This window comes from Dromiciops gliroides, chromosome 1 (genome assembly GCF_019393635.1).
Source record: "Dromiciops gliroides isolate mDroGli1 chromosome 1, mDroGli1.pri, whole genome shotgun sequence".
Classification (NCBI taxonomy): Eukaryota; Metazoa; Chordata; class Mammalia; order Microbiotheria; family Microbiotheriidae; genus Dromiciops; species Dromiciops gliroides.
In genome coordinates this window covers 742,881,750-742,895,851 of record NC_057861.1, presented here as the reverse complement: position 1 = coordinate 742,895,851, position 14,102 = coordinate 742,881,750, and the positions used below count along the sequence as shown (strand labels likewise).

The following is a 14,102-nucleotide window of genomic DNA, read 5'->3' as shown; positions in this document are numbered from 1 at the left end:
TTTGAACTGAAGATTACTGACCCAAATGTCCTAGAGTGAAAATGTTAGAGCCAGAACAGATCTCAAGAATCATCTCTTCTCATCCCCTTGTTTAACAAACAGACAAAGAAACTGAGGACTAGGGAATGATTTGTCCACAGCAGTTTAGAGGCAGGTCACCTGACTCCATCCCAACACATTCTTCATCTGCCAACACGATACAATAAGAACTTGCTAAAAATAAAACAATTACAAGATCAGTCATTAAAGACTCCACTTTTTTGAGAATACTTTCTTTACTTAAGTGCAAAAGTCAGTGGATAGTTTTGGAAAGATTTCTAATGAGTTGAAAACATCATTAGCCAGATAATGGGACCATTCCAGTTAATTGAGATTTCATGGTAATGTTTTTATTCCTAAAACTTCATGTCTACCAGAGAAGGAATGTGGTAATAGAGTGAGCATCAGAGAGTGGGGCTTAGAGTTCAGAGAACACCCTCAAATCCACCCTCCGGTCCTTAATACATGTGTGACACTGGGCAAGTCCCAACCTCCATGTGATTCTGAAATTCCCTGGGGCCTATCTATTAAACTGGTTTAAATCAGTTAGTGGAGGGAGTTCACACACGAGCTCCTCAAGCTGACAAATCATTGATCCGTTTGTTTATACCAACCATCAGCTAGGCGTGTAGATGGATAGACAGGTGGGGTTCCCAATAGCTTGGGCAAGGGGGAGAGTTAATGTCCATATAGATGCTCTGTAGAACCAGGAGAGAGGCTAAATAGTTTCCTGTTTTTAAGGGAACTCGCTCCAAAACTATCTTCTGCTCTGAAGTATTTCAGTTACCAACTCCCTGTTAAACGTCCTTGTCCATAAAGGTCATACTCTCTGAAAAGGACATATTCTTTCAGTCGATTGGGTAGTGGAAGAAATGACATGAAGACAGGGCAGCGTAGACGTAAGCGTCCCATGCATTTTCGAATCTTCAGACGACAAAGATGTTTTAGGGAACGAGGGTTTGCTAAAATAAAAAAAAAAAATTTTTAAAGGTAAATTGTCCCAAAAGAGTCAGTTGCTTTATCTTTAGATGAACTTAAGGTTTGGTTTGCAAAGATAAGAATGGGCTAACAATACAAAAATTACTCAGTTCTAAATAAACATCATTTAGTCCTGGAGGCCTGGTAAGTCACATGACAACCGAGAGCAACACCTGCCTTTACTGGTTTTCAACCATATTTCTTAAAAACTTAGCAGTAAAGGCCTGACCTCATTACATGCTAAATCCTAAAGATCACCAAGAAGAATGAGAGGACAAGGCGGCAGCTAGGAGGAAAGAGTCTGAATTTGGAGAGACCTGTCCGTGTCAGTCTCTCTGTGCTCTACTCCTTTTGAATCAACACAGTCATGTTTGTGACCCCAGAATTGAACCATCATTTATATAGAAAGAGAAGAAATATTACTCAGAGCACCCTAATAATAAACCTTTGGGACCAGAGGGAAATTTTGCTAACAGCAAACAATTACTAGGTGTGTTGTTTGTTTTTTCTACACATCGATTTTCAACCAGGGAGATGGGTGACTTAATAAAGTGAAAAAAGATGCCATCGGTACTTTGGTTGAGAAGCCCTAGTACTTACTCAGGACCGAATTGATTTCTGACCACGATGCCTGTTGTTGGAGTACTGTTCTTAGCTTGGAGCATATCTGAACTCTGTCAACATAGTCAAGCATCACCTGAATGACCTTCCCCGAGAGGTGTTGCAGCCAAGGAAGAGTGATCACCTCACAGAACTGAGGGAGAGAATGAACAGCATCAGAGTTGGCCAGCAGGGGAGACTGCAGTTCACACATAAACCCACACACAAGTAACATTGCTCACTCAAAAGTCCTTACCAGTGTATCTCGGATGACAGTTGAGGTCCAGCCTTCAAAAGTGTAGCGAGAATGAGCTTTGTCTCCATGAGGACAATCAAAGCAGCTCTCTGTGTCATACCCATAGTTCAGCAGCAGCCTTAACATGACCTCGTCTTTGAGTGTGTACTGCAGAGCTGATGGGAAATGCAAAGGATTCACCCTACAGACATAATTGACATTGGCTCCGTGCCGGAGCAGCAGGCTGACCAGGCCATAGTTCCCCATTCTGAGGGCTATCTGGAGACAGTTGACCGGGTCTTGATTGGGCAGCGCCCCAGCATTCAAAAGAAGTTTAACTGAGGAGATATCACCATTTGACACGGCAAAATACAGGACTGACTTTCTTTGGTCATCATAGTGTTTTCGAATTTTCTGATCAAGCATGAAATTAGCATCAAACCCAACTCGGAGGAGAAACTCAAGGCATTGTGGGTGTGCTCCAGCAGCTGCACAATGAAGAGGGCTGATCCCACTTCTCTTAATGGCAGCCAAATCAGTCACAGGGACCAAAATCTTTAATGCTCTGGAAAAAAGAAAGAAAAATTCCCAATTATGTTTCAAGATATCTTCACGCTTCAGTGTCAATCCATGGCATATACCCTGATAAAGGGGCCCATGTGAGTGGCCAGGTGGTGCAGTGGATAGGGCTCCAGGCCTGGAGTCAGGGAGGCTCATCTTCATGAGTTCAAATCCAATCTCACTTCACTAGCTGTGTGACCCTGGGCAAAGCACTTCACCCTGTTTGCCTCAGTTTCCTCATCTGTAAAATGAGCTGGAGAAGTAAATGGCAAGCCACCCCAGTATCTTTGCCAAGAAAATTTCCAATGGGGTCATGGACACACAGCTAAACAAACAAACAAAAAAGAAGTCCATTAGCACCAGACTGCTGCTCAAGTTCTTTCTTCCCATTCCCTTCCAGAGACAAGAGCTCTGTGCTGACAAGTTTCAGGGTTGCTGCTGCTGCTCTCCGGGTGAATGAGTCTGCAGCATCTTTCTCTGAACATACCTGACTCAGGTCTCAGACTTCTTAGACGCACTACCTAACATTCAGGAACAGCAGAACCTACTCCACACCAGAGCTGGAGTGGCCTCTTGGCCCCTGAATCCACCATCATCCTGTACAGTTTCATGGCTGTGGACTGGGATTGTCTTCTCCTACCTAACACTTTTCTTGTCCCCTTTCCCCCTGCAGCACCCCATTCACAAGGCCCAACTTCTGCCAACGAGCCAAGCCTAATTTCCCCTTAGTGGTAGCATCGCTTCCTCTTGGCCATTATCACTACTCCTAGAACCTCATCCTGCGACTGGGCTCGCTGACAGTCACCCTCGTTCAATGGGGTATGAAGGCTCAGGCCTCCCCCTTAGGGTGCTTTCCTATGCCAGGGCCCCTGCTCCTTTGGAGTTACAGCTCGCTTTTAGCTTTGAAAATCACTCTCTCTCATCAATCAATAGATCAATAAGCATTTAGAAAGCACCTACTATGCTTTGACTCGCTCTCTGGATTTCTGCACCTCCTTATCAGTCACTGGACCGACCTCTACCCTGAGACCCCACTCTCCCGATCAGTGGCTACTTTGCCCACACCACTATTTCAAAACAGACCCAGGATTCCCTTCCTCCCTCTTAGACTCACTCTCTGGACTTCTCTTCCTTACCAGGCATGTTGCCCCCATACAGCTACCCCTCCCAGGTCTCCAACTTCCCTCTGTGTGATTTTCCCCATTGGCGTATCTTATTTGTCCGAAGAGCATAATCCAAAGTATGCCTAGCACGTCCAAGGAGCTCAAACGTTTTATCTACCTGTGTGCCAGGTACTTGGTCCTCCGAGGCACAGGGCCTGTGGGACAGTGAATCTGCTGAACTCATAGTTGGGGAAGACCCACTCCCAGCTAGTTCCATCCAACCTGGATGTGCTGATCAGAATGAAGATCAGTTAGTCTCTGTGCTCATACCAAGCACAAATTGTTGGAACTTTTCAATGGCAGCCCACTTCACCAGCTTGCAGATGGGATAATGGCTCTGGTGATCAATCAATCAATCAATCAATCAATCAATCAATCAGTCCCCTACTGGAAAATAAACCAGATTCTGGTTGCCATCTCTCTCCTGTACAAGACTGCCTCCAAGAGTCCTCCAGGTCTCTGGGAGGGCATCAGGGTACACAAAAGGCCTATTGTGATCAACCTAAGGCATGACTGGGGCATGTATATGGCAGACCATTAGTTCCTTTAAGGCCTGGTCCCATGTCGTATCTCAGAAGGGTGACAGTGCATTAAGTCTGAAAATTCTGTCAGGAATGCTGTTTGAATTTCCCTTCTGCCCAATGCTGGTGGCCTCTCCCAGTGATCTGGCCAAGGAAATGATCATTAAGGGACTTTACAAGAAAAATACAGTTTTTTTGTAAATCTTTGATAATCACAAATCATGGAAATATGTTCAATTCATAATAAGTCTTTGGACACAACCAGATAACAAGCATTTCTGCCTTTACAGGTCAATATTTTGCTCCTTACTGACTTACTATAGGATCCAAGTATTTGATTGATTTGATCCAAGCAAAATGGATATTTGTTGATCAACCGCTTAAAAAAAAAAAGGAAAAGCAGGACAGCTAGGTGACATGGTGGTTCAGAAAGACCTGGGTTCAAATCCGGCCTCAGACACTTGACACTAACTGTGTGACCCTGGGCAAGTCACTTAACCCCAATTGCCTCACCAAAAAAAAATTTTAATTAAAAAATAAACAAGGAAAAGCATTTATTATAAGTGCCTACTATGTATCAGTCATACTTTTAAATTATCTCATTTGAGCCGCATAACAACCCTGGGAGGTAGGTGTTATTATTTCCCCCATTTTACAGATAAGGAAACAAACAGGTTAAGGGACTTGCCCAGGATGACTCAGCTAGTAAGTGTCTGATGATGGATTTGAACTCAAGTCTTCCTGACTCCAGGCCCAACGCTACCCACTGCACCACCTAGTTGCCAGCCTTAGACCGGCCACCTGTAGCTGCTCTAAAATCTTCAACAGTTTCTCGGTCTCTTCCAGCATTTTCCCACTCGCAATGAGATCACCTAGACTAGACCAAACTCAATAAGGAGACCATGTCACCTACGAGTTGCTGAAAAGTGTCAGGGCCCCCAGAAATCTTTTGGGATATGTGCTCAAATTGGGAGAGTCCCATCAGATCCTATGCCCCAACAGTTCTACTTGCCATCCCTGTGGTTTTCCAAACCCTAGCTGGCTATCCATCACTCCCCTTTTGTGCATTGCCTTCCCCTTTAGAATGTTAGTTCCTTGGGGACAAGCACTGTTTTCACTTCTATATTTGAATCCCCAGTGTGGAGCACAGTCCTAGGCACATAGTAAGCATTGGCATTTTTTTTTCATTCATTTGTAGCAGCTCCTGTGGGGTCACTCTCCCAACATGCACTGTGCTGATGGGTTGGGTCCACAGAAAGCAATGACTACTTCTATGGGAACCTTAACAAGTCGAGGGTTTTCTGGTACTATGCATGTTCACAAACCCTGATCTGATATGTTTCCCATCGATTATAAGACAGCCAGAGTTAATTTGCTTTTATAAAGGGATATTTACTAGGGTGGTAGAGTTGGTATAGGGCACCTTGGTGGCATAATGGACCTGAAGATGGGAGGACCTCAGTTCAAATCTCACCTCAGAAACTTACTAGCTGTGTGACCCTGGGCAAGTCACTTAACCCCAATTACCTTAAACATCCAGGGCCATCTCCGGTCATCCTGATAATATATCTTACCACTGGACCCAGATGGCTCTGGAGGAGAGAGTGAGGCTGGTGACCTCCTTATGTCATGATCCTCCCTGAGAATGAAAGACAAACAACAACAAGAGTTTGTACAAAACATTCTCCTCAAAAGTCTGGGAAACACTGTCCCACAAGAATATAGAGAGTCCAGGGGAAAACTCATGCTCAGAGATCTTGTGTGGCCATACGGTAAACCAAAGTTTGGGATTATTGGAAGTCCTTTTCTCCCTTCATGGTATTCTTACAGAGATTCCCTGAGGTGCAGCTCTCTCCTAGGTACCCTGGTTCTCAACTCTTCACTGTCACTTACTTCTCTATATCCAATCAGATGCCAAATTTTGTCAGTTCTACCTCCTCAGCATCTTGTCCTCAGGGAGTCTGTGTGAGAATTTCATGAAGGGAAGAAAGCCTAGGGTTATAAATACAGTCCTTTCAGTCACTACCAACTGATGAATGTTTTTACAAAGTTCAAAAATCGATTAATGTATAGCCCAAGATGGTGATTATGTTGAATTGTAATAAGAAACATAGCAATGGGGTTTTTTTAATTAAATCATTCATTGCCCTTTTGAATGTTGTTTTTTCTAAGTTTGTGACATTTATACTTTTGAAGTTATTGAAACTTTTTTTTTTGGTGAGGCAATTGGGGTTAAGTGACTTGCCTAGGGTCACACAGCTAGTAAATGTTAAGTGTCTGAGGCTGGATTTGAACTCAGGTCCTCCTGACTCCAGGGCTGGTGCTCTATCCACTGAGCCACCTGGCGGCCTCAAAGTTATTGAAACTAAAAGCTGCACCCAGACTCTTGGATCACCCTATTTTTTGGTTTTGACTTATCTGGATCCATGCTGCTTTTCCCTAATAGAATATATGCTCCTGGAGGGCAAGAATAGTTTTGGGTTTTTTCTGGTGCCTGGCACACAATAGATCCTTAATAAATGTTTGTTGAATTAAACTGTACCTAATATGATTGAATTGAATCAAACTGAATCAAGTCAAATTGAATCGAATTGAATTGAACAGGAGACCATCTTTGCCACGCATACTCTTTGGCTTTTAAATGATACTAATACCATTTGGACTTACAGTAAATGGCCACGATCCGCAGCTACGTGAATAGGCAAGTGGCCTGAAGTCTTGGGGACATTGGCATCTGCTCCATATTCCAGCAAGAGAGTCAAAGAGTCGGGATTTCCTCCAGCTGCAGCCTCAAGCAAAATGGATGAAGCATCTGAAGCCTGTGAGAGAACATTAGCCCCTGGGAGGCCAAATAAAGTTTGTTTGGGGTTTTTTGATGCAGGCTTCCCTCCACAATTGTTTGTCCTCACTGCAAATAAACATCTACCTTATACAGACACTGAAATTCTAGGGGTGCATTCATTTTTTTTAAATTTTGCATTCCAAATTCTCTCTTTCCTCCTGCCCCTCCGCCACCCATTGAGAAGTCAAACAATATGGTGCCCATTCTACATGTGAAGTCAGACAAAACACAGTTCCATATTAGCCATAGCACAAAACGAATGGATGCATGAATGAACAGAAAATAAATAAATGGACAGCAAAAAACATAAAGAAACTTAAAAAAAAAATAAGCTTCTGGGCAGCTAGGTGGTGCAGTGGATAAAGCACCAGCCCTGCATTCAGGAGGACCTGAGTTCAAATCCAACTTCAGACACTTGACACTTACTAGCTGTGTGACCTTGGGCAAGTCACTTAACCCTCATTGTCTACCAAAAAATAAAAATAAAAATATGTTTCAATGTGCTTTCAGTGAAATACCAGCATTCACACCAGGATACAAGGCACCTACTATGTGCACACAATTCTATTATTTTTTTTTTGGTGAGGCAATTGGGGTTAAGTGACTTGCCCAGGGTCACACAGCTAGTAAGTGTTAAGTGTCTTGAGGCCCGATTTGAATTCAGGTCCTCCTGAATCCAGGGCCGGTGCTCTATCCACTGCGCCACCTAGCTGCCCCTTCTTCTATTATTTTTTAAGTGCTCCTCCTCAGGTATTTACTTATTGAATGATGATGGATTAGTCTTAGTTGCTCCATCTTTAAAATGGGCACATTAGTCAATCAACGGATATTTATGAAGCACCTACTAGAATCTGCAAGATAGTTTCTCAGCACTGAGAATACAAATACAGAAGGGAGACAGTCCCTGCCCTCAAGAAGCTCCCAATTCCCATCCCCTCGCCTAAGAGATTGTAGCTCAGTGGGTGATAATTAGGAGACACTGTGGCATAATGGATACAGTGCTGATCTAGGAATCAGGAAGACATACTGGTTGTGTGCCTATGGGCTAATCACTCGATCTCTCTGTGACTCAGTTTCCTCATCTGTAAAGTGAGGAGTTTAGACTGAATGTTCCTTCTACCTTCCTTCCAATTCAAAATCTATGATGATCAGATGTGAGTCCAAACCATGCTCCTCAGGGTTACTAAGCCTGGAGCCCTGGCTGGGCAAATCATTTTATCTCTGTGGGTCCCCCTGCCCCATGGCAACTCTCCAGGACCTGTCTGTCAAGTCACAGAGAGGTTGAGATACACATTGGCAGAGGGCTCGCCACATGCAGAATTGCTCACCCTTTTGTAGCAAGAGTTCCATGACTTCCGTGTGCCCGCCTTGGGCAGCGAGAGCAAGCGGGGTGAATCCGTAGGTGCTCTGAGGGTCAGGCTCAGCCCCCGAACGCAGCATGAGGTCCACCAGGTCCTTCCTGCCCAGCCGCGCGGCCTCGTGCAATGCGGTCCTCTTGTTGGCACACTGCAGATTGACTTTGGCTCCAAAGGTGATCAGCAAGGAAGCCATGTCATAGGAGTGGTGTTTGACAGCTAGGGAGAAAGCAGAAGGGGAGAGATAGAGGAGCTAAAGGCGGGGAAAGTGGAAAATCTTGGCCCCCCTTCAGGTCTCTCAGTGGCTTGCTCTGTTTTGAAAACGGAATAATACAGAACCAAGCCACTCCTTTGCAAAATGCTCCTTTCCAGATACTTAGAGGCAGCTGAATAGAGCACTGGACCCACAGGCAAGATGACCCAAGCTCTAATCTGCCCACAGACATTTACCAGCTGTGTGACCCTGGCCAAATCACTTAACCTCCATTTGCTTCTATTTCCTCACCTGTAAATGGAAATAATAATTCACAAGGAGAGGATCAAAGGAAATAATATTTATAAAAAGCCTTTAGCCCAGTGCCTGGTGCATAGTGGGCCCTATACAAAAGCTTATTCCCTCCTCTCCCAAACACTTCCACTCAAATCTTCCTCTCATGTGCGGAGACAACAGCTCTTGAGGGTTAAGTCAGTGGAGACTAAGCTTTAGAAGGTCCTTCTGAGCTGCTAAAATATCAAACTGATAATATTTCCCATCTAAGGATGGGATAAACTAAATTTGGAGATACTGTTCTATAGAAGGTTGTTGCCCAAGTTCAAGAGTTTTAACTAAGGTAGGGCCAACAGGGCTTTGTCCAAAGATAGAAAATTTAGCTGGCATTGAGGACACCATCCAGTGGTCCCTTTCTCATCTCCCGTTTCTTTCTTTGTCCATCATCACCTCCTAGTGGTAGCTTCAACCCAGGGCTTATTCCCCCTCCCCCACCCTGCAATTTAGAAGTTTAGAGGGTAAAGATAACACTGCCTGACATTCCTCCCCTGCCCCAGCCTGCATTCCCTTGTCAATGTAAACTTGACCTCATGCCTCTTATATAACCCTCCTTGAGTGTCCCAGGATACACTTCCTCTCCTGATAGCCACACCCCAGGCAAGCCTCCCCACCTTCCCCGCCACCACCACCATATGCATACTAATGGCTAAGTACAACTCCCTTAGACAGTGGTGACTATAAAGGGACCAGGATCAGCATCATAGGGAGATGGAATCAATCCCAGTGAGCATCATGACTCTTTCAGAGATGGTTAAATAATACATACATCATGCTTTTCTAATAGAAAATCATCTCCTTGAAGACAAGGGCTTGATCTTTGTCTTTGTACTCCCAGCCTGTAGTAATTGCTTAATAAATACTTGCTTATTATTTAATAGCTAATTAATTATTTTGTTATTAATTAATAGGGGGCACAAAATGTGGCATTAGGCATATGATGTAATGAGGAGCTGTTCCGTGTGGGAGTGAAGAGAACATCAGGGAGGGAACAGAAGGTGGGTAGGGACAGGGCACCCTTGTCAGTCCACCAGCCAACAGGCATTTATGAAGCCCCTATTATGTGCCAGGCAGTGCGCTTTGCACTGGGGTGGGAGGGTATGAAGAAAGGCAAACGTCATTTCCTGCCCTCAAGGAGCTCACGATCTAATTGGGGAGACAGCATGCAAACAACCAGGTCTATATGATATAAAGGGGAGGTAATGTCAGAAGGAAAGCACGAGGAGCGAGCGAAAGCCTGCAAGCAGACAGAGACCTACAGGGAGGCAGATAAGGAGACAGGACCAGTTTTGACAGAAGGAAGACTCTCACCGCCAGGACAAATAAAAACGCCCCACCTGGAGGGCTTGGCCCAGTACCCATGCCAACAGGGGCTTCTTTGTTTCCCCAAAGCTCCTCTTCTAAAATCCCACAGAAATCCTTCACCAACATCAACACCTTTCACCCCGTTCCCTAGTCGCCTCCGTAGAGGCTCCGAGTCGGGACCCCCGTGATCTAAGGAAGGGAGGTCCATTTACCCATAAGCAGAGGAGAATGGCCCTCTTCGTTCTGAGTGTTGGGGTCACAGTCGTTGAGAAGAAGGAAGTTGGCATTTTCTACAAGGCATTTGTCTACCGCCAAGAAGAGCGGTGTCTCGCCTTTCCCAGTAGTTTGCTCCCACAGTCTGGGCTGTGAACCTGAAAGACCCCATGGGAGAGAAAGGGGTTAAGTCATGGAGGAGCTCCCTGGGAGCAGTGAGGGAGAGGCCCGGGGGACTAGCTACCTTTCAGAGTGAGTTCCAGGATGTGTTTGTTTAATTGGGTTGCTGCATGGTGTAAGGGCAGCCGGCCTGTCTGATCTGTCTCCTCAAATGCTGAAACGTGCACAGACAGTTTTGATAGAGCATCTTCCTCCCCTGTGGAGGACAAGCTCACCTTTGGTATGCAGGACCACAGCTCGTGCTCCCTCCCCCTCAGCAGAGTTAGCCCATGAACCCTCACCACCCACTGGGTCAGACCAATCTCTCTGGACCCATCTCCTTCCACCTCCTGTAGCAAACTCCCTGAACTGCACTTTGGGTGACTCTGAATCCCCTGCAGTGCCATCTACACAGCAAGTAACTGATAAATGCTGGGTGAATAGATTTGTCGAGTGGCTGTTCACCGAGTTAGCCAATTGCCTTATATCCACAAGGTACCTGAGGTGAAAAAATGGAGTGTGGATATCAGTTGCCCATGGAAGGTCCAACAAGCAGGGTGGTATAGTGGAAAGGCTTTGGAGTCAGATGGTGTGGGTTCAAAGGTCTATCTTTTGCCTTTCTTTGTGTCTCAATTAGCACAGTGCCTAGCATATAGCTGGTGCTGCTTGATAAATGCTTATTGCCTGACTAGATCTGTTACTTACTACCTCTGTGACCTGAGGCAAGTCACAACCTCTCCGAGAGGATTGGACTAGATTATCTCTAAGGTACTTTTCAGCTCTATGAACAGCCCACATTTGCCTAATGCTTTCGAGGTATTCTGTGTGCCTAGATGGTTAATTTATCTTTCTTCCCACCATCTTGCTTGGAGAAGTGGCTACCCCATTGACCCAAAAGGGAAGAAAGTTCCTTAAATTATTATAATCATATCTTACCATAAACCCTTGAGGGTAGAATAAGGAGGATACTTAACTGCCTTGATTGCTTCAATAATCTTCTTATATTCTGGGCTCAAAAAAGAATGGAGGCTGCAAGATTGTTTAAAAAGAAAGAAAGAAATGAACTCCAGTGATGGGGGCATGGGGAAGTGAAAACAGGTTTTTAATATCAAATAACAAAAGAAATGAAGAGATTAGGGATCTAGGAAAGAAATCAAGAACCAAGAGATTCCAAGGAGCATACCCAATAAGGTATGGAGCAAACTATACACTGAAGTAGAGACCACAATGCACACACTGGTGTGTAGTGACCATTTACATCTATGCTGTTAAGGATTTTAAACAAAAATAACGACTGGAAAACACGTCGGAAGCTACCAAATGGATGGTGCAGTGAGGGTTTGGGGAAAGATGGCAATGTACATGAAATCAAAAGGTCTGTCTTGGCTCTGACATAGACTGGCTGTGTGACCTTAGGCAAGTCACTTAACTTCTCTGAACTTTTCTTTCTTCCTAAACTATGAAAGAGGAACAATCATCCAGGCACTACCTATTCTTGCTTAAAGAAGCTGTTCTGTTATGTCATAAATGACGTAAACTGGTCCTGTGCTTTCACTAGTTTAAGGAACTACAAGGTGGAATAAATCCCTCCACCAATGCTGGTTATCATCTTCACTACAATTTATCAGCTTAGAGCAGGGGTTCTTAACCTAGAGTCTATAAACCTTTTTTTTTAACTATTCCGATAACTATTTCAATAAGATTGGTTTCTTTTGCAATCACAAAGTGATTACAGTGCCTGATACATAGTAGGTGCTTACTCTTTGACTAATGCTGCGTATTTTATTGTATGCATTTTAAAACATGATTCTCTTACTAGTTGTGTGTGACCTTGAGCAAGTCATTTAACCCTCATTGCCTCACCCAAAAGAACTCCAACCATGATTCTGAGAAGGGGTCCTTACATTTTACTAAACTTCCAAAGGGGTCCGGGACACTAAAAAAGATTAAGAAATCCTGTCCTAGGAGAGTTTCCTTGAGTATCAATTGACTTGCCCGGGGTCCTACAGTCACCATGTGTCAGAGAAGGGATTTGTATCCTGGTCTTCCTGGCTTTGAGGCTAGCTCTCTACAGTATGCCGTGCTGCCTCTCATGAACCATAAAGTGCTACTCTGTAAATACGAGCTATCACAAGTATTGTCATAAATAACACATCTCCAATGAGAATGCCATTACCTCTCCTTCTCCTCTGCATGTTGTATGGTCTCAGGCTTGCAAATATCCTGTAAACTCTGCTGAATGACCAATTGGGTGGCCAAGTCATCACCCAAGTCTTCATCGATGATGGAATTATTCATGTGATGTGTGTGTCGCTTTAAACCACAATCTAAGCAATGCTTGGGTTGTTGGGTTTTTCCTGTCCGTTGTGAACTCCAAATCACAGCTGCACTTAAGAAAATTGCCACAGGGGCAGAACTGATTATTGAAGAAAATGCTAAAATCACACACACACACACACACACACACACACACACACATATTTCATTTAAAAAGACCAGATTCTGACAGCTTTACACATTGTTTTCGGAATTCATTATTTCCTAGTTTTAAATCATCATTTCAGCAGAGAACTGGAGGACATTTAATCATGGTTTAATGAACATGATCATTTGGAGAATCACAGACTATCAGAGCTGGAAAAGATCTCAGTGGCCATGTAGTCCAGGGAATACCTGAACAAGAGTCTCCTTTATAACAGCCTTGACTAGTGGTCATGCAGCTTCTGCTTGCAAGATCTCCAGTGACAAAGAGCCTGCTAGCTCCTAACACACACCCTTTCCACTTCTGGACAACTCTGATCATTAATAACTTACTTGCCTAGAATTTGCTTGAATCATTATTATATAAATAAATCTATTTCCCATGCACTTAGACAGTTACAAAAAGTTATTGTTTCGTTCTATTAGGAACAGTAGGAAATCTTTCTGAGAGTACCCAAAAGTTAAGTGACTTGTCCATTGCAACACAGTTAGCATATGTCCAAGTCAGGAGTTGAACCCTGGATTTCCTGTCTCTGTCTTCTATACTAGGCAACCTCTTGAGAAAGGGGGTGGAGAAGGAAGAGGACAAGCACATGTCAGTAAGACACTGAAAGCATCTAAACTCAATAATGAGGAATAGCAAGCAAATTTCTCTCAGTGCCCGTAGCATCCTCTCCCAAGATGCATTTCCTGTGCCAGCATGTTGAGAAGAATTTGTATATTCTATTAGTAAATATCACTTTAAACAACCCCAGCATAGGAACAATTATGCTTTCACAAGAGCAGAAAATCAGCCTTGCCTGTTCAAATCTGAGGCCTTCTGGGCAATCCTGCAATCGCTTCAGCTCTGCCTAGAAAAAGAACTCGCTGCAAACTCAAGCTTTGGTCTTTTTACCTTTTCCTGCATCCGTTAAAAGAGAGCTGAAGTTGGAAATTTTAAGCGCATAACCAGCCTGGAGATTGTCATTGAGACCCAAGCAATCTTCCCTCCCCTACAATGCCGTGAATAGCCTGACTATAAATACCTAATCATAAGACAGACTGGCATAGACTGGCTTTTCGCATGTGGCCTGGCTATGTTTGGAAACATGAGCTTGATGGGTAGA

The 14,102-nt window shown here is 44.1% G+C and overlaps 1 protein-coding gene across 3 annotated transcripts; it reads right to left on the bottom strand.

Moving 5' to 3' along the window:
• Positions 1–86: 86 nt before the first annotated feature.
• Positions 87–13,989, bottom strand: ASB14 (ankyrin repeat and SOCS box containing 14). Of its 3 annotated transcripts, XM_043975753.1 has the most exons (10): positions 13,892–13,983; positions 12,692–12,899; positions 11,490–11,544; positions 10,601–10,751; positions 10,356–10,514; positions 8,268–8,513; positions 6,765–6,936; positions 1,874–2,417; positions 1,618–1,771; positions 87–1,001 (listed from the first exon to the last, which is right to left on the bottom strand). In XM_043975753.1, the coding sequence occupies exons 2-10, from the start codon at positions 12,811–12,813 to the stop codon at positions 823–825; spliced, it is 1,782 nt and encodes a 593-aa protein (XP_043831688.1). In that variant the 5' UTR covers positions 12,814–12,899; positions 13,892–13,983; the 3' UTR covers positions 87–822. The 3 variants fall into 3 exon arrangements, with proteins under 3 accessions (XP_043831688.1, XP_043831686.1, XP_043831687.1); XM_043975751.1 differs by lacking the exon at positions 10,601–10,751 and having other exon boundaries at positions 13,892–13,989; XM_043975752.1 differs by lacking the exons at positions 12,692–12,899; positions 13,892–13,983 and having other exon boundaries at positions 10,601–10,690; positions 11,452–11,508.
• Between the last annotated feature and the right edge of the window lie 113 nt (positions 13,990–14,102).